Genomic DNA, 19,250 nt, shown 5'->3' with positions numbered 1-19,250 from the left:
ACCATCACCCTCACCAGTATCTAAAATGGCAAACAAGATAGACAAGAGCACTACCTGACTGATGCTCACCCATTCTCTTTCTGCCTTCACATTTAAAAACCTCCTCTTGTAGCCCAACTCAAGTGAGTACTGATAATAATGCTTTACCTCAATGCATGCTGTAGGATAATGCAAATGTAGTCACATAACTACAGTCTAATTGTTTTGTATTGTATGATTTGGATGCGAGATCACTTTGGGAAAGTATTCTCACACTTATTTTACCTTCAAATTGGTTGCAGCAAAACTTGAATCAATGCCTTACTTATTTTTCAAACATTAAAATCCAAAATTACAAATAATCTAGATGGCTTGTTCAATCATCTTCATATTCTTAATTCGGAAAGCAGCCGCCGTTCGGCAATCATCAAACAAGAGACAGTCGGAGACTCATGAGCAAAGTACTGTGCACACATTGGCAAAGTTCTGCTTTCGTTGAAAACATCTGCGTAGGCTGTACAACCCAATGCTAGTATGAAAAATAAACGCAATAGATGACCCAAAGTAAGATCTGGCAATCTCATACATTTCATCAGAAGGCCGCACAAACGGGAGAATCTTCCTGGGTAGAACAACATTGCAGCGACTGCCTCCCAGTCACCTGTTGCTCCCTCCATCAAAGCCCAAGCTAACCCTGTTCTCCGCCGACAAGGCGCAACATGAAGCAACACTGGGGTCCATTACCTGCCATCTGGCAGACAAACACGTCTGTTGTTATCGACATGACGAAAACAAACACTGCGCTCCGGCGCTGGGGAGAATCTTCGGGGTGTTCTCGAGACAATGTCAAGCCGGCACCAACTCACTTCCGTCAATGCACGTTCACTTCCTGCGCCGGCCAGGCACTGTGGCGCACGCGCAGTATCCGTTGCTCGGTGATGTGATGGGCGGTGGTGATTAGCGGCCGGCACGGCGTCACCTGTCTGCCCCTCCATGTGGCGCACGCGCAGTATCTGCTGCTCGGGGATGTGAATTAATGGTCAGCACGATATTGTCTGCCTGCCTGTCCATTCCGGAGACATGGGGCGTTTTGCCGTTTTTATGAAAGTGTCTCGTCAGAGGTTAGAACAATAGCTTGGATTTAAGGTTGGAAAATGCCCCCGAAGTGCTTTAGAGCCAACAAAATCCGAAAAATAATTAGGATGGATGACTAAAAGTTGGTCAAAGTGGTATGTTTTAAGGAGGAGCAGAAGAGATTCGAGACTTGCATTTATATAGCGCCTTTCACAGCCACAGACGTCTCATGACACTTTGAAGACAGCAAAGTACTTCTGATATGCAGTCATTTATTCATCCTTGTTGTAATGCAGGAAACAGCAACAAGTTTTGTCGATGCAGACTGGATGGGCCAAAGGCTCAATTCTATTCTCTATAACTTTAACCACTTGTATTTATTAAGATAATAGAACGCCTCAATGCAACCTGGAAGGTATTAGGTCAGATGGTGAAAAACCTAGTTAAAAGTGAACTTATGGGCATCTGAAAGTGAAATAGGTGTGTAATGGTAATTCAGAGTTTAGGGCTTGGGAAACTGAAGGCATGGTTATCACCAATGGAGCAAATAAAGTTGGGGATGTAGCCACTGGCAGAGACCAAAATTACAAAAAAAAATAACAGGCAGAAACCACCACCTCGGCCAGATCTGCCAACCCCATGCATACGGGGACACAAAGAATGGTTGCATAATAATAATCTTTATTATTGTCACAAGTAGGCTTACATTAACACTGCAATGAAGTTACTATGAAAATCCTCTAGTCGCCACACTCCGGTAGTTCGGGTACACAGAGGGAGAATTCAGAATGTCCAATTCATCTAACAAGCACGTTTTGTGGGAGGAAACTGGAGCACCCAGAGGAAACCCACGCAGATACGGGGAGAATGTGCAGATTCCGCAGTGACCCAAGCGGGAATTGAATAAGAACATAAGAACTAGGAACAGGAGTAGGCCATCTGGCCCCTCGAGCCTGCTCCGCCATTTAATGAGATCATGGCTGATCTTTGTGGACTCAGCTCCACTCTCCAGCCCGTACACCATATCCCCGAATCCCTTTATTCTTTGGAAAGGCATCTATCTTTTTCTTAAAAACGTTTAAAGAAGGAGCCTCAACCGCTTCACTGGGCAATGAATTCCAAAGATTCACAACCCTTTGGGTGAATCCAGGATCCTGGCGCTATAAAGCAACAGTGCTAACCACTATGCTACTGTGCCGCCCATGTGGCTTGCTGTGTGGCAAGCTATGGCCTGCTGACATAATTAATTAAAGCAAATATACTGCCACAATTTCTTTACTCACTTTATTGATGAAGTTAAGTAATTACAAATAACTACGGGTGGCAAGGTGGTGCAGTGGTTAGCACTGCTGCCTACGGTGCCGAGGACCCGTGTTCGTCCCCGGCCCCGGGTCATTGGCTGTGTGGAGTTTGCACATTCTCTCCGTGTCTTCATGGGTCTCACCCCCACAACCCAAAGATGTGCACGATAAGTGGATTGGACACACTAAATTGCCTCTTAATTGGGAAAAAAATAATTGGGTACTCTAAATTTAGTTAAAAAAAACAAATAATAACTACAACAACTAATATATGTAGTATGATACCTGATATACATAGTAAAACAACTAATAACTATCAACAATTTAAAGCCAATGCACCCACCATACCATGGGGATGACTAGTTTTTATACTTTTGTCTGTTCCTGGTGGCATTCATAAGTGTTTCATTCTTAAAAAACTTAAAAGTACATATCTGCATTCTTCTGAAAATTTGATGCGGGTCAGAATCTCTGATTCACGCTGTGCACTTCCGGCTTATTACTCTCGTTTCTGCAAGTAGTAATCACCATGGAAAAAACACATTCTATATTATCATAGAATGTGGAAAAGCAATTATATAGAATCTGATTTTGTTCATGTTTGTGAAATATTTTCCCTGAGCTTTGCTGCAACTTTTCAGGTATCTCTCCTCAATGGCCTGGCAATGTTTCATCTCGGGAGGATTTAACTCTTTCCACATATCAAATTCTTTGTCAATCTCTTTCAGATGGTTTGAACACCATCGCAAAATTCTCCAAAGGACACAGCAAATGCTAGGGCCAGTTCGACATTCTCTTGTGAAAGCTGTTTTCACCCAAGTCATATCATAGAATCATAGTATTGACAGTGCAGAAGGAGGCCATTCAGCCCATCGAGTCTGCACCAACCCTTGGAAAGAGCATCCTACATAAGCCCACACCTCCACCCTATCGCTGTAACCCAGTAACCCCACATTTTTGGACACCAAGGCACCACCAAGGGCAATTTAGCATGGTCAATCCATCTAACCTGCACATCTCTGGACTGTGGGAGGAAACCAGAGCACCAGGAGGAAAACCACACAGTCATGGGGTGAATATGCAGACCCCGCACAGACAGTGACCCAAACCGGGAATCGAACCTGGGACCCTGGAGCTGTGAAGCAACAGGGCTAACCACTGTGCAACCGTGCCGCACACTTAAGTAATGTGAAGTCGCCATACCTAGATGAGAATATGCTCATGGGCAGTGGTTTGCATGCATGGGTCTACCACCTGGTTTCACATTTCATGGGACCACTTAATTTATACTATGCAGGGCAGAAAGGTGGCGCAGTGGTTAGCATTGCTGCCTCACGGCGCCATGATCCCAAGTTCAATCCCTGCTCTGGGTCACTGTCCGTGTGGAGTTTGGACATTCTCCCCGTGTTTCCGTGGGTTTCATCCCCACAACCCAAAGATGTGCAGAGTAGGTGGATTGGCCCATGCCTTAATTGGAAAAAAATTAATTGGGTAGTCGAAATTTAAAAAAAGAAATTAATACTAAGCTTCCAGTTTGCAACTCTAAACACTACTCGCTTTTCTAAACCATCTTCCTAAATCTCTTCCGAAGCTGGATCCAGGTTCTTGCACCTGACCTCTTGCCTGCTTATGATGTCTGGCCTTCAAACATGCTTTCTTGGTGAGGCTTATTGGCGTCCCCTTTTGCCTGCTAGCAACAGGACATCTCTGGCTAGTCAGAGAAGTACCACCTCCAGAAATTATTGCTGTGCTACTTCCATTGCTGTAGATGTCTTCATTTTTTTCTATGTCTTCAGCCTGCACAAAGATTATTATTATGTGTCCTTTAAAATGAAGGCCATAAGACATAGCAGCAGAATTAGGCCACTCGGCCCATCGAGTCTGCTCCGCCATTCAATCATGGCTGATATTTTTCTCCTCCCCATTCTCCTGCTTTCTCCCCATAACCCCTGATCCCCTTAATAATCAAGAACCTATCTATCTCTGTCTTATGACACTCAGCGATTTGGCCTCCACAGCCTTCTGCGGCAAAGTGTTCCACAGATTCACACCCTCTGGCTGAATAAATTCCTCCTCATCTCTGTTTTAAAGGATCGTCTCTTTAGTCTGAGATGGTATCCACTGGTTCTAGTTTTTCCTTCAAGTGGAAACATCCTCTCCACATCCACTCTATTCAGGCCTTGCATATCCTGTAAGTCTCAATAAGATCCCCCCTCATCCTTCTAAACTCCAACGAGTACAGACGCAGAGTCCTCAACCGTTCCTCATACGACAAGCTCTTCATTCCAGGGATCATTCTTGTGAATTTCCTCTGGAACCTTCCCAAGGCCAGCACATCCTCCTTACATACGGGGCCCACAACTGCTCACAATACTCCAAAGGGGATCTGACCAGAGCTTTATACGGCCTCAGAAGTACATCCCTGTCTTGTATTCTAGCCTTCCTGACATGAATGCTAACATTGCATTTGCCTTAACCTCGACTGAACCTGCACGTTAACCTTCAGAGAATCATGAACAAGGACTCCCAAGTCCCTTTGTGCTTCTGATTTCCTAAGCATTTCCCCATTTCGAAAGTAGTCTATGCGTAAACTCCTCCTTCCAAAGTGCATAACCTCACACTTTTCCACATTGTATTTCATTTGCCACTTTATTGGGCAGCATGGTAGCATAGTGGTTAGCACAATTGCTTCACAGCTCCAGGGTCCCAGGTTCGATTCCCGGCTTGGTCACTGTCTGTGCGGAGTCTGCATGTTCTCCCCGTGTGTTCGTGGATTTTCTCCGGGTGCTCCGGTTTCCTTCCTCAGTCCAAAGATGTGTAGGTAGGTGGATTGACCATGCTATATTGCCCTTAGTGTCCAAAATTGCCTTAGTGTTGGGTGGGGTTACTGGGTTATGGGGATAGGGTGGAGTTGTGGGCTTGGGTAGGGTGCTCTTTCCAAGAGCCGGTGCAGACTCGATGGGCTGAATGGCCTCCTTCTGCACTGTAAATTCTATGATTTCCCACTCTCCTAGCCTGTCCAAATCCTTCTGCAGCCTCCTTGCTTCCTCAATACTACCTGTCCCTCCACAGATCTTTGTATCTTCTGCAAACTTAGCAACAGTGCCTTCAGTTCCTTCTTCCAGATCACTAATGTATATTGTGAAAAGTTGTGGTCCCAGCACAGATCCCTGAGGCACACCACTATTCACCAGTTGCCATCCTGAAAAAGACCCCTTTATCCCCACCCTCTGCCTTCTACCAGTCAGACAATTCTCTATCAGTCAGACAATCCCCATGCCAGGATCTTACACTTAACACCATGGGCTCTTAACTTATTGAACAGTCTCCTATGCGGCACCTTTTCAAAGGCCTTCTGGAAATCTAAAGAAATCATGTCCACTGGTTCTCCTTTCTCAACTTCCTGGTTACCTCCTCAAAGAACTCTAGCAGATTTGTCAGACATGACCTCCCTTTGACAAAGCCGTGCTGACTCAGACCTATTGTACCATGCACTTCCAAGTACTCCGCGATCTCATCTTTAATAACAGACACTAAAATCTTACCAATGACCGAAGTCAGGCTAACCGGCCTATAATTTCCCGTCGTCTGTCTCCCTCCCTTCTTAACAGTGGTGTTACATTAGCCACTTTCCAGTCCTCTGGGACCCTTCCTGCCTCCAGTGATTCCTGAAAGATCACCGACAATGCCTCCACAATCTCCTCAGCTATCTCTTTTAGGACACCGGGATGTAATCCATCCGGTCCAGGTGACTTATCCACCTTCAGACCTTTCAGTTTCCCCAGAACCTTCTCCTTAGTAATGATCACTGCACTCACCTCTGCCCCCGATTCTCCTGGAGATCTGGCATCCCACTGGTGTCTTCCACTGTGAAGACTAATGCAAAGTAACTATTCAGTTCGTCTGCCATTTTTTTGTTTTCTCTTATTACTTCTCCAGTCACGTTTTCCAGTGGTCCAATGTCTATTTTTGCCTCTCTCTTACCTTTTATATATTGAAAGAAACTCTTCCTATCTTCTTTTATATTACTCGCTAATTTGCAGTCATATTTCATCTTCTCCACTTATTGCTTTTTTAGTTGTCCTCTGCTTGCTTTTAAAGGATTCCCAATCCCCGGGCTTCCCACAAATCCCTGCCACTTTGTATGCTTTTTCTTTAGCTTTTATGCTGTCCTTGACTTCCCTCGTCAACCATGGATACCTTGTCCTGCCCTTAGCATGTTTCCTCCTCCTCCTTGGGATGGATTTCTGCTGTGCATCCCGAATAACCCCAAAAAACTCCTGCCATTGCTATTCCTCTGTCTTCCATCTAGTCTCCTTTTCCAATCAACTCTGGCCAACTCCTCCCTCGTCTTTGTAGTTACGCTTATTTAATTGTAGTACTGTTACATCCGACTCCAGCTTCTCTCCCTCAAACTGCAGGGTAAATTCTATCATATTGTGGCCACTGCTCCCTAAGGGTTCCTTCACCTTAAGATCCCTAATCAAGTCTGCCTCATTACACATCACCAAATCCAGAATTGCCTGTTCCCTAATGGGCTCTACCACAAGCTGCTCCAAAAAACTATCTCATATATTCCACAAATTCCTTTTCTTGGGATTCATTACCAACCTGATTTTCCCAGTCCACGTGCATATTGAAGTCCCCTGTGATTATTGTGACATTGCTTTTTTTACATGCTTTCTCTACCTCCTGGTTTATTTTCTGTTCCACATCCTGACTACTGCTAGGGGACCTGTACGCAACTCCCATCCGGGTCTTTTTACCTTTGCGATTCCTCAACTCTATCCACAGAGATTCTATGCCTTCTGATTCTATATCGCTCCTTGCTATCGATTTAACTTACTAACAATGCAACCCCGCCTCCTTTGCCCATCTACCTTTCCTTTCGATAGGACACATATCCTTGTATATTCAGATCCCAGGCCTGATCCCCGTGCAGCCACGTCTCTGTGATGCCCACAACATCGTACCGGTCAATTTCTGCCTCCATGTATAATGATCCCAGTTGACCTTATAACCGACGGAAAGATCCCAGAATGGAGCCCTGGTTCAACAGACGTAGTTTTTTTTCATAAAACATGAAGGAAAAGAAGTCACAGGACCGGCAATTAAGTTTTAACAAGAAAACAAATTGGATCATGACATAATGGGCGCGATTTAACTAAATGGGAACATAGTCCCATAGCAAGTGTGTTTAGCCATGTTGCCCGGCGCTCACAGCACCGAGAAGCACAACGCTATTGAATGGCACTCAGGTTAGAGAGAACAGCACCCAGATGGCATTGCCAGGCTGGCAATGCCAAGGTGCCCATGTGGCATCAGCAGTGCCAGGGTGCCACCCTGCCCTAAGGGCATGCACCTCGGGGCCTCCAACCTCCTGGGAGATCCCTCCAGCCTCCTGGGAGATCCCTCCTCCCTCCCCCACCTCCCTCCCCCCTCCGTCCTCCCTTCCCCCTTCCTCCTCCCTCCCCCCACCTCCCTCCCCCTCCCTCCTCCCTCCTCCCTCCCCCTCCCTCCTCCCTCCTCCCTCCCCCCTCCCACCACCGCCGCCGTTCCATCTGGTCCTCATATGCGGAGACCAGTACTCAACGGCGCTCGCTCAATATCTTCGAGGCAAAGGGATAGATCCCAATGCCTTGAGTGCCTCAGAAAACTGCATATTAAAGTGAGACTAGCTGACTCACTCTGCTCTGCAAATTTGCCAAAACGTTATCCACAATGGGCTGGATTTACATCACAATGTCTCGCGAGATTGCTTTAGATTTCATGAGGCATTGCGAGCCGGGTAGATCCCGGGGAGTGGGATTTCTTTGTCTTGACAGCTGTACAAACTGCTCACAATTGCTTTAACTCTCAATTCCCAGTCTGTATTAAAATTGCATCAACCATTTGTTTTTCCTTTGAAGGCTGCTATTCCACTTTAAATCTGGGTACTGCTATTGTCTCTTCAAATAAAAACACTTTATTTACTCTTCCTTGAATTCTTATGAACGATACCTTGGTCTCTGTTCACTTAACTTCAGATTTCCTGGACACTTCTCTTCATTTATCTAGTTTCCTTAATTGGCTCGACTTTAGATCTCCTGCATCTGTTTTCTTTACTATTACTCCATCGTGTGGCTTTTCTTATAGCAGAGCTGAGAGAGATGTTCCCTCTCTAGCCTTCTAATCCAACTGCTTTTAGAAAAGGGATGAGACCTGCCTTCTCTCTCACTACCTGTCTCCAACTACAATCAAATTAGCTGAACTAAAACTTAAAAGCATCTCTACTTTACAAGGCCCCAGTTGTTAAGCAACACCTACATACTTATGCCTTTTATTTATTCTTCATGTCATAACCCTCACTAAGCACAATAGAAACACAGTTGGAACTTAACCAACCCCCATACATAAAAACACAACATGACCCTTTCTCTAACCAAACAGGCACAATTTTCAAGTTATTCTTTGCATTGTCATTTGCACATACCATGTCAGATACTGGTGAATTTGGGTTATGTCACCTCGATGGCCGCAAGAGCCATTGTGAAGCCCAAACTACGCATAATACTCCGCTGGGTTCAGCTTTATATCTCAACTTTCATACTCAACACCATGCCATATTCAATTAACATTTTTGTGAGTACATAACCACTCGATTGTCTGCTTTTGCCATCTTGTGAACAAGAGATGAAAATCTTGTGCTCTTCCAGATTATTCAGTGTTAATCATTACAACACCCTGCGCTGGAGCGCGTCAGTACCGGCCCCCTTGACCTCCCAGGGTCGCAACACAATTAAATAAAACAATAATTCTTAGAAAAATACCCAAAGTCTTTGGCTCTTATAATTGCAGTCACCAGGTTTATAAATTTAAACACAATTATTTTTTATTTATAACAAGAACTATAATGAAATATGAAGCAAATACAACAGCAATTCTTCATTAAAGAGAGGCGAGAGAGAGGCGTGACTTCATTAAAGAGCATGGAGAGAGGGGCAGAACTTCATTAAAGAGCGCGGAGAGAGAGGCAATACTTCATTAAAGAGCGCGGAGAGAGAGGCAATACTTCATTAAGAGCGGCGAGAGAGTCAAGAGTTTGTTAAAGAGCACGGAGAGAGAGAGGCGCAACTTCATTAAAGGGCGCGGAGGAGAGAGTCGAGACTTTGTTAAAGAGCGCAGAGAGGGAGGCAAGACTTCAGTAAAGAGCATGGAGAGAGAGGCGAGATTTCATTAAAGAGTGGAGAGAGAGCTGAGAGACTTCATTAAAAAGCACAGAGAGAGAGACTGAACTTCTGCAGGGAGCAGTCTCAGAATGCGGAGCATCGGAACGATGAGTGTATAAAGTAACTTACCTCGGGGATTCACCGACTATTGTCCAAGGAGCAGTCTCGGAGGTCGGAGCATCAGAGCAGTAAGTATCGGGGTTCCACTGAAGCTGAAAAAACTGACATCACTGGAAAGCTGTGACCTAATTGGCTGGTAGGGAATCTGTTAAATTTTTAATAATGTGCAAAATTAATTGATTAATTAATTAATAAGAGATGGTTGGGCAGATGATATGCTGAAACTGCATGATGTGGGAGCTGGCAGATCCCATTGCAAACTGCAGTGACCACATTTGCAGCAGGTGATTGTTGTTTGAGAAATTTTGCCTCAGAGTTGATGAGCTGGAGTCTGAGATTCAGACACTGCGGCACATCCGGGAGAGGGAGAGTTTCTTTTTAATTTTAGAGTACCCGATTATTTATTTCCAATTAAGGGGCAATTTAGCGTGGCCAGTCCACCTACCCTGCACATCTTTGGGTTGTGGAGGCGAAACCCACGCAGACACGAGAGAATGTGCAAACTCCACATGGACAGTGACCCAGGGCCGGGATTCAAACCTGTGTTCTCAGCGCCGGCGGCAGCAGTGCTAACTACTGTGCCACCGTGCTGCCCCCGGGAGAGAGAGAGTTACTGGATGCTTTTTTTCAGGAGACGGTCACACCTGTTAGATTAAGTACCACAAATTCGCCCACTGGTCAGGGACAGCAGGGTGTGACTGCGGCAAGTGAGGCATGTAGAGGGATCCTGAATTCAGGAATGGAAGCGCCTCAGCTCTTATATGAGGTACTTGCTCCCTGTGTGGATGAGGGAAAGGACTGTAGGGCGGATGACCTAGTGGACCACTGCACCGTGGTACAGGAGGCCATTCAAGAGGGGGAGCAAAAAGACAAGTGCTAGTAGTAGGGGATTCTATGATGAGTGGACTGATAGCATCCTTTGCAATCAGGACTGAGAGTCCCACATGGTATGTTGCCTGCCAGGTACCAGCTTGAGGGACATCTCTAACTGACTTGAAAGGATATTGGAGTGGGAGTGGGAGGGGGTCGATCCAGTTGTTGTGGTCCACGTTGGGACAAGTAGTATGGGCAAGACTAGGAAAGAGGACCTAATTGGGGATTATCAGGAACAAGGAACAAAATTGAAGAACAGGTCCTCAAGGGTTATAATCTCTAGATCAATACCCGAGCCACGTGCAAATTGGCATAGGGTGAGAAAATTAGGGAAGAAAACACCTGGCTAAAGGAATGGTTTTTGGAAAGAGGGGTTACATTTCATGGGGCACTATAATCAGTATTGGAACAGGAGGCATCTGTACCATTGGGATGGTTTCCATCTGAACTGATCTGGAATTAGTCTTCTAGCAGAAAGGATAAATAGGGTGGTCACAAGGATTTAAACTGGCAAATGGGAGGGAAGGGAAGAGTAAAACTACAAGAAGTATAATGGTTAATGGGAACCAATGCAGCAGGTCAGCATGTGAGGAGAAGATAAAGATTAATACAATGACCAGGCAGGGCCAGTCTAATGACTACGGAGGGGAGGAAACATAGAAAATCAATAGGTAAGGAGACTGAGAGTGAAAGTTGGGGATGAGGCTGAGTGTTATCAGAGGTTAATAAAGGAGGTCAAAATGTGTGAAAAGCATAGTGAACAAGAAAATCCTTCAAGGGAAAGACAAATCAGTAGGGTATGTTTGAAAACATTTTACTTAAATGCATACAGTATTCGGAATAAGGTCAATGAGCTGACGGCACAAATAGAGACAAATGGATATGATCTGGTGGGGATTACTGAAGCACGGTTGCAGGAGGACCGGGACTGGGAGTTGAATGTTCAATGGTACTCAGTATTCTGAACAAATAGACAGGATGGAACAAGAGATGGAGTTACTTTATTGGTTAAAGATGACATCAAGGCTGTATTAAGAAATTATATTGGCACTGAGGGCCAAAATGTTGAATCGATCTGGGTGGAATTATAAAACAAGGGAAAAACTCCTTGGTAGGAGTAATTTACAGGCCCCCAAGCAATACTTCCAAAGTAGGGCATAGTATAAACCAAGAAATTGTGAGGGCTTGTGAGGAAGGCACAACAGTAATCATGAGTGATTTTAATATGCATATTGACTGGACTAGTCAAATTTGCAAGGGTAGTCTCGAGGGAGATTTCATAAAGTGTATGAGGGATTGTTTCTTAGAGCAATATGTTATGGAGCCATCCAGGGAGCAGGCTACTTTAGATTTAGTATTATGTAACAAATTAATATTGTCACAAGTAGGCTTCAAATGAAGTTACTGTGAAAAGCCCCTAGTCGCCACATTCCGGCACCTGTTCGGGGAGGCTGGTACGGGAATTGAACCGTGCTGCTGGCCTGGCTTGGTCTGCTTTCAAAGCCAGCGATTTAGCCCTGTGCTAAACAGCCCCTCAAAGAAGGGTTGATAAATAGTCTTGTCGTTAAGGATCCTTTTGGAAGGAGTGATCACACATGTTAGAATTTCAAATTCAGATTGAGCGAGAGAGGACAGAGTGCCATACTAGACTTTCAGCTTTGGGCAGAGTTAATTATATAGGCCTGAGGAAAGAGTTGCCCCAAGTAGATTGGGCACAAATAATTGAAGGTAGGACGGTTGAGAACAATGGCAGATGTTCAGGGAGATATTAAATACCTCTCAATTTAAAGTGTATTCCTGAGAGAAAGAGGAATTGTAAAAGAAAGAAAAATGTTCCATGGATAAACAAGGAAGTCAAGGAAGACATAAAGGCAAACATTAGGGCATACCATACTGCAAAAGCTAGTGATAAGCTGGAGGATTGGGAGAACTTTAAGGTTCAGCAAAAGACGACTAAAAATATAATCAAAACAGCTAAGATGAACTATGAAAGGAAACTAGCAGAAAACATAAATGCTGATACCAAAAGCTTCTATAAGTATATAAGGAGGAAGTGAATAGCTAACGTAAATGTTCACCCTTTAGAGGACAATACTGGTGAGGTAATGATGGGGAACACAGAGAAGGTGGAGGCACTGTACCAATATTTTGCCTCTGTCTTCATATTAGAAGATAATAACAAGTTTTCAAAATCTAGTTAATGCAGAGGAACTTGGTGCAATAACCATCACTAGGGAGACGGTATTGAATAAACTAATGGGATTAAAGGCAGATAAGTCTCCGGGAGCTGATGGTCTGCATCCTATAGCATTATGGGAGGTAGCAGCAGAGATAGTGGATGCATTGGTTATGATATTTTAGAATTCCCTGGATTTTGGAAGGATCCCAGTGGATTGGAAACATGGTAATATATCGCCCCTATTCAAAAAGGGAGATAGGCAAAAAATAGGAAACTATTGACCGGTTAGCTTGACCTCTGTGATGGGGATGTTGCTAGAATCAATCATTAAGGAGGAGATGACTGAACATTTGGCAATACAAAGCTCAATGCACCAGTGTCAGCATTGTTTTATTAAGGGTAAGCCAGGCTTGACAAACTTGCTTGAGTTATTTGAGGACATAACCAGCAAGTTGGACATGGGGGAACCTGTGGTTGTGGCATATCTAGACTTCCAGAAGGGGTTTGACAAGGTGCCCCATAAAAGACAGATCCAGATTGGATTGAGGATTGGCTGACTGACAGAAAACAGAGGGTCGGGATAAATGCGTTCTTCTCTGGCTGGCGAACTGTAGCTTGCGGGGTTTCGCAGAGGTCAGTTCACAATCTATATAAATAATCTGCAAGCGGGGACAGAGTATAACATAGCAACATTTGCGGATGGCACTAAAAAGGTAGGAAAGCAGGCAGTGAAGAGGAGATAAAGATTTTACAGATGGATATGGATAGGCTAGGAGATTGCGCCAACATTTGGCAGATGGAGTTTAATGTAGAAAACTGTGAGGTTATCCATTTTTGCTGAAAAAATAGAAAAGCAAATTACTATCTAAATGGAAAGCAGATTCAAAATGTGTCTGGGAAGAGGCATCTGGGTATCTTTGTTCATGAATCGCAGAAAGTTGGCATGCAGGTACAGCATATAATTAAAAAGGCAAATGGAATGTTAGCATTTATTGCCAAAGGCCTGGAGTATAAAAGTAGAGAAGTATTATTGCAATTGAATACGGTGTTGGTGATTGGATTGGATTTGTTTATTGTCACATGTACCGAGGTGCAGTGAAAAGTATTGTTCTGCGTACAGTCCAGACAGATCATTCAATACATGCAAAAAAACATAGAGCATACAGAAAATACATAATGTAAACACATAGACACAGGCATCAGGTGAAGCATACAAGAGTGCAGTACTACTCCGTAGAGAAGATGTGTGAAGAGATCAGATCAGTCCATAAGATGGTCATTTAGGAGTCTGGCAACAGCGGGGAAGATCTGGGACGTCATTCTCCGCCGGCGGGAGTCTCCGTTCTGCCGGCGCTCGGGGGTTTCCCGACGGCGTGGGGGTGCCCCACAATGGGAAACCCCATTGACCGGCCGGTGTTACGGAGACTCCCGCCGGCCGGTCAGCGCAGAAATGTGGCGGGGCGGGTAGGAGAATTTCGCCCCTGTTTTTGAACCTGTTAGTGCGTGTTCTCAAACTTTTGTATCTCCTGCCGATGGAAGAAGTTGGAAGAGTGAATAAGTCGGGTGGGAGGGGTTTTGATTATGCTGCCCACTTTCCAAAGGCAGAGGGAGGTGTAGAAAAAGTCAATGGATGGGAGGTAGCTTTGCGACTCTGTAGTTTCTTATGGTCTTGGGCCGAGCAGTTGCTATATCAGGCTGTGATGCAGCCAATAGGATACTTCCTATGGTGCATCTGTAAAAGTTGGTAAGAATTAATGTGGACATGTCGAATTTCCTTAGTTCCCTTAGAAAGTTTAGGCACTGTTGTGCTTTCTTGGTCGTAACGTCGACGTGGGTTGACCAGGACAGATTGTTGGTGATGGGCACACCTAGGAATTTGAGGCTGTCCATCTCCACCTCGGCACCATTATGCAGACAGTGGTGTGTACGATACTTTGCTTCCTGAAGTCAATGACCAGCTGTTTAGTTTTTCTGATGTTGAGAGAGAGATTGTTGTCGTTACATCACTCCACTAGGTTCTCTATCTCGCTCCTGTACTCTGACTCATCATTGTTCGAGATCAGACCCACTATGGTCATGTCATCAGTAAACCTATAGATGGAGTTGGAGCCAAATCTTGCAACACAGTCATGCGTGTATAGGGAGTATAGTAGGTGCTAATTACTCAGCTTTGCAGGGCCCCGGTATTGAGGACCCATGGAGGAGGTGTTGTTGTTTATCCTCACTGATTGTGGTCTATGGGTCAGGAAGTCGAGGATCCAATTGCAGAGGGAGGAGCCAAGCCCTAGGTTTTGGAGCTTTGATCTGAACTTGGCTGGGATTATGGTGTTAAAGGCAGAGTTGTATTCAATGAATAGGAGGCTGATGTAGGAGTCTTTGTTATCGAGATGCTCCAGGCATGAGTGTAGGGCCAGGGAGATGGCATCTGCTGTGGATCAGTTGTGGCGGTATGTCAATTGCAGTGGATCAAGACATTCTGGTGAGACCACATCTGGAGTATTGTGTCCAGTTTTGGTTTCCTTACTTGAGGAAGGATGTGGTGGCATTGGAGGTAGTTCAGAGGAAATTCACCAGATTGATTCCGGGGATGAAAGAGTTGACGTATGAGGAGAGGTTAAACAGTTTGGGCTTATACTCGCTGGAGTTGACAAGGATGAGAGGGGATCTGTTCGAGGTATATAAGGTACTAAAAGGGATTGATAAAATAAACATAGACCAAATGTTTTCCCTTGTAGTGCAATCTAGAACGAGACGTCAAAGATATTGGTTGAGAGGCGGTAAATTTAGAACTGAAATGAGGTGGAACAAATTCTTGCAGAGGATGGTGAATTTGTGGAACTCGTCACCTTATAGTGCGGTGAAATCTGAGTCATTAAATGGTTTCAAGAAGGAGAGAGATATATTTCTGATTTAAAAAGCAGGTTAAACAGAAATGGGGAACAGGTGAGGAAGTGGATTTGAGACCAGGGAGCGATCAGCCATGATCTGATTGAATGGAGGGGCAGGTTCGACGGACTGAATTGCCTACTTTTGCTCCTAATTCCAATTTCCTACAACTGGTTAACTATTATCTAATTCTGGGGCGGCATGGTGGCTCTGTGCTTAGCACTGCTGCCTCACAACGCTGAGGACCCGGGCGTGATCCCAGCTCTGGGTCACTGTACGTATGGAGTTTGCACATTCTCCCTGTGTCTGCATGGGTCACACCCCCACAACCCAAAGATGTGTAGGATAGATGGATTGGCCACACTAAATTGCCCTTTTTTTGTTAAATTTAGCGTATCCATTTTTTTTTCAATTAAGAGGCAATTTTAGTGTGGCCAATCCACCTAACCTGCACTTCTTTGGGTTGTGGAGATGAAACCCATGCAGACACGGGGAGAATGTGCAAACTCCCCACAGACAGTGACCCGGGACCGGGATCGAACCCGGGTCCTCAGCGCCGTGGGCAGCAGTGCTAACCACTGCGCTACCATGCTGCCCATAAATTGCCCTTTAATTAGAAAAAAAAGAATTGGGTTCTTTAAATTTATTTGAAAAAAATTGTTATCTAATTCCTAATACACCACTTTAACTTCCCACCCCCTACACAGACACACATACAAGTCAAGCAAGCGCTGAGGGGAAGAGGTGGGTAAAATAAGAAGTAAAAGTAAAAAGATAAAAGTCTTTGTTTCTAATGGTTGTTTCGAACATGCCTTCTTCAAAACTAGGCTTTCAGGTCAAGATTTCTGCTTTCCAGTCTGTAATGGTTTTCACTGTAAATTAATTCAGGTCTCTGCAGTTTCAGAAATACAGCAGCTTTTCTAGAACAAGAGCAGGTCCTTTCCCCTGAGTGTCCGGATCTCAACTCTGCTGTTCTTGGGTCTGTGGAAATCATCCCACTCAGGCAGAATCCAATCACCACCTGTTACCGGGCAGAATATGGCCTCTGGCCAATTCATTGCCCGCCAGCCAATTAATTGAACCGAGTCCCACCCCAACTCTCAGGTGCCACAAAGTCTGCGTTTTGCTGTCCAAAACTAGCAGAGTGTTGTCTTCTGTAATTTTTGAATCCTCATAAAGAAAGGGGGGAAAGGGAAACAACAGGAAGGACTCTTACATAATCCATTCAGCACATAACACAAGAGAAAACAAAATTTGTCTCCTAAAACATACATCTGGGGTCCATTTGCCATATCTTCCCCCATTTTATCAAAATCACCTTGCAACTTCCTTTGCTTCTCAGAATTAATGTGCCTACAAATTTAGTATGCACTTCAAATATGAACTCCACACCATTTAGCTCTGAGAGGTTGCCCTTAGTAACTACCATCTGCTTCATCCCTTCTAAATAGTCTTTAGTCCCATTTCCTACCCATTCACTATTCTTTTCTCCTTAGGGTAGTTTACTGTCCAATACTTTTATAAGTTTATATTTTTGCTGGGACATCCAACCTGCCCCTGACCAACCTGCTGTTATATGTTTTGCATCTCGTCAAGAGGCTCCTTAGCCTGGAGGTATCATGTGGTCTCTTAAGAGATATGGAAAACTGGAACCAAGGCCAATTAAAGGAAATAATTCTGAGTAATCCCCACCAATCTCTCGAGACAATAAAAACATGTTCAGGAGATCTTTCTGAAATCTGTGTTGGCCCCCTCTAATTATTTTCTCTTCATCTAAATACTTAGTAATTTCATGTATCATTAAAGGTTCTCAAATCTTCCTCACCACACTTGATAAATTAATTGGCTTGTAAACGCCTAAATTAGCTTTGTCTCCCTTTTGAAAATATGTATTCTATTACCTGTTCTCCAGTTCTCCTGCATACATCCGTGAATGATATAACTACCAAATATAACAGGGCGGCATGGTGATGCAGTGGTCTCACCCCCACACCCAAAGGTGGATTGGCCACACAAAATTGCCTCTTATTTGGAAAGAAAAAATTGGGTACTCTAAATTAAGAAAAAAACGACGACCAAATATAATCGTGAAGAGTTTCTGCTTTTTTTCCCTCATCCATTCAAGCCCAGATTCCTTGAGCATAACTCATCAGTTTCCACTACTTTAAAAAAAATTTTTGAGTGCCCAATTCATTTTTTTTTCCAATTAAGGGGCAATTTAGCATGGCCAATCCACCTAGCCTGCACATCTTTGGGTTGTGTGGGCGAAACCCACGCCAACACGGGGAGAATGTGCAAACTCCACACGGACAGTGACCCAGAGCCGGGATCGAACCTGGGACCACGGTGCCGTGAGGCAGCTGTGGTAACCACTGCGCCCCCCTGCTGCCCCAGTTTCCACTACTTTGCCATCCTTTAGCTTAACTAACTTCTTCAATGCTTTTCTGTAATTTATTAAACTTTTCTTCGTTTATTTAACAAATTTTAGATTTACCTTCACACTATCTATTTTATTTATCATAACTAGATCTAGCAATACGTTTCTGCTCATAGGTATTATCATAGATTATCATAGAATTTACAGTGCAGAAGGAGGCCATTCGGCCCATTGAATCTGCACCGGTTCTTGGAAGAGCACCCTACCCAAGGTCAACACCTCCACCCTCTCCCCATAACCCAGTAACCTCACCCAACACTAACGGCAATTTTGGACACTAAGGGCAATTTATCTTGGCCAATCCACCTAACCTGCACATCTTTGGACTGTGGGAGGAAACCGGAGCACCCGGAGGAAACCCACGCACACATGGGGAAGATGTGCAGACTCCGCACAGACATTGGCCCAAGCCGGAATCGAACCTGGGACCCTGGAGCTGTGAAGCAATTGTGCTATCCACAATGCTACCGTGCTGCCCGTATTCAAACATAATGCTTGAGGAAAGAGTCTTGCATACATTTTAAGAATTGCATTTGTCCTTATCTATTTACTCCCCCCCCCCCACCGTCTCAGTTGATAATCACTTCCATGACATCTCCTACTTCAGCTCCTGCCTCTCCCCATCATTTTACAATGCAAATCCATATCATTTTCAACTTGAGACTCACCTTGCCAAAATGCTATTTTTTAGCTAATCTCCATAAATTGCAATATATTCAGGTAACCATGTCTTCATGCATTTCAAGTCCCAATAGAAAACAGATTTTAGAACTTGCAATAATCTTATTTGGAAAATATAAAATACAAATAAATCAATGTTTAACTATTCCCACAGATTATAATGACAATTAACATAAGATCACATTTGTTCTCTTTAGTTACATATGCTATTATTTATGTTCTAAGTTAAGACTACAAATATCTGAGAATAGTGACATTTCAGAGATTGATGTGGAGATGCTGGTGTTAGACTGGGGTGGGCACAGTAAGAAGTCTTACAACACCACGTTAAAGTCCAACAGGTTTATTTGGAATCACTAGCTTTTGGAGCGCAGCTCCTTCACCAGGTGAGTGAAGAGGCAGGGCAGCATGGTGGCGCAAGTGGTTAGCACGGTTGCCTCACGGCGCCAAGGTCCCAGGTTCGATCCCGGCTCTGGGTCACTGTCCGTGTAGAGTTTGCACATTCTCCCCAT

The 19,250-nt window shown here is 44.4% G+C and overlaps 1 protein-coding gene across 1 annotated transcript in view; it reads right to left on the bottom strand.

Moving 5' to 3' along the window:
• The window catches only part of mtx2 (metaxin 2), a 183,957-nt gene extending 183,073 nt beyond the window's left edge, over positions 1–884 (bottom strand). The window contains exon 1 of the mRNA XM_072477008.1: positions 724–884. Coding sequence (XP_072333109.1) covers positions 724–763 — 40 coding nt within the window. The 5' untranslated portion in view covers positions 764–884. The remainder of the gene's footprint in view (positions 1–723) is intronic.
• Between the last annotated feature and the right edge of the window lie 18,366 nt (positions 885–19,250).

Source organism: Scyliorhinus torazame, chromosome 2 (genome assembly GCF_047496885.1).
Source record: "Scyliorhinus torazame isolate Kashiwa2021f chromosome 2, sScyTor2.1, whole genome shotgun sequence".
In the NCBI taxonomy this organism is placed as follows: Eukaryota; Metazoa; Chordata; class Chondrichthyes; order Carcharhiniformes; family Scyliorhinidae; genus Scyliorhinus; species Scyliorhinus torazame.
The sequence above is the reverse complement of the archived record's forward strand: the minus strand, read 5'-3'. Positions and strand labels throughout refer to the sequence as shown.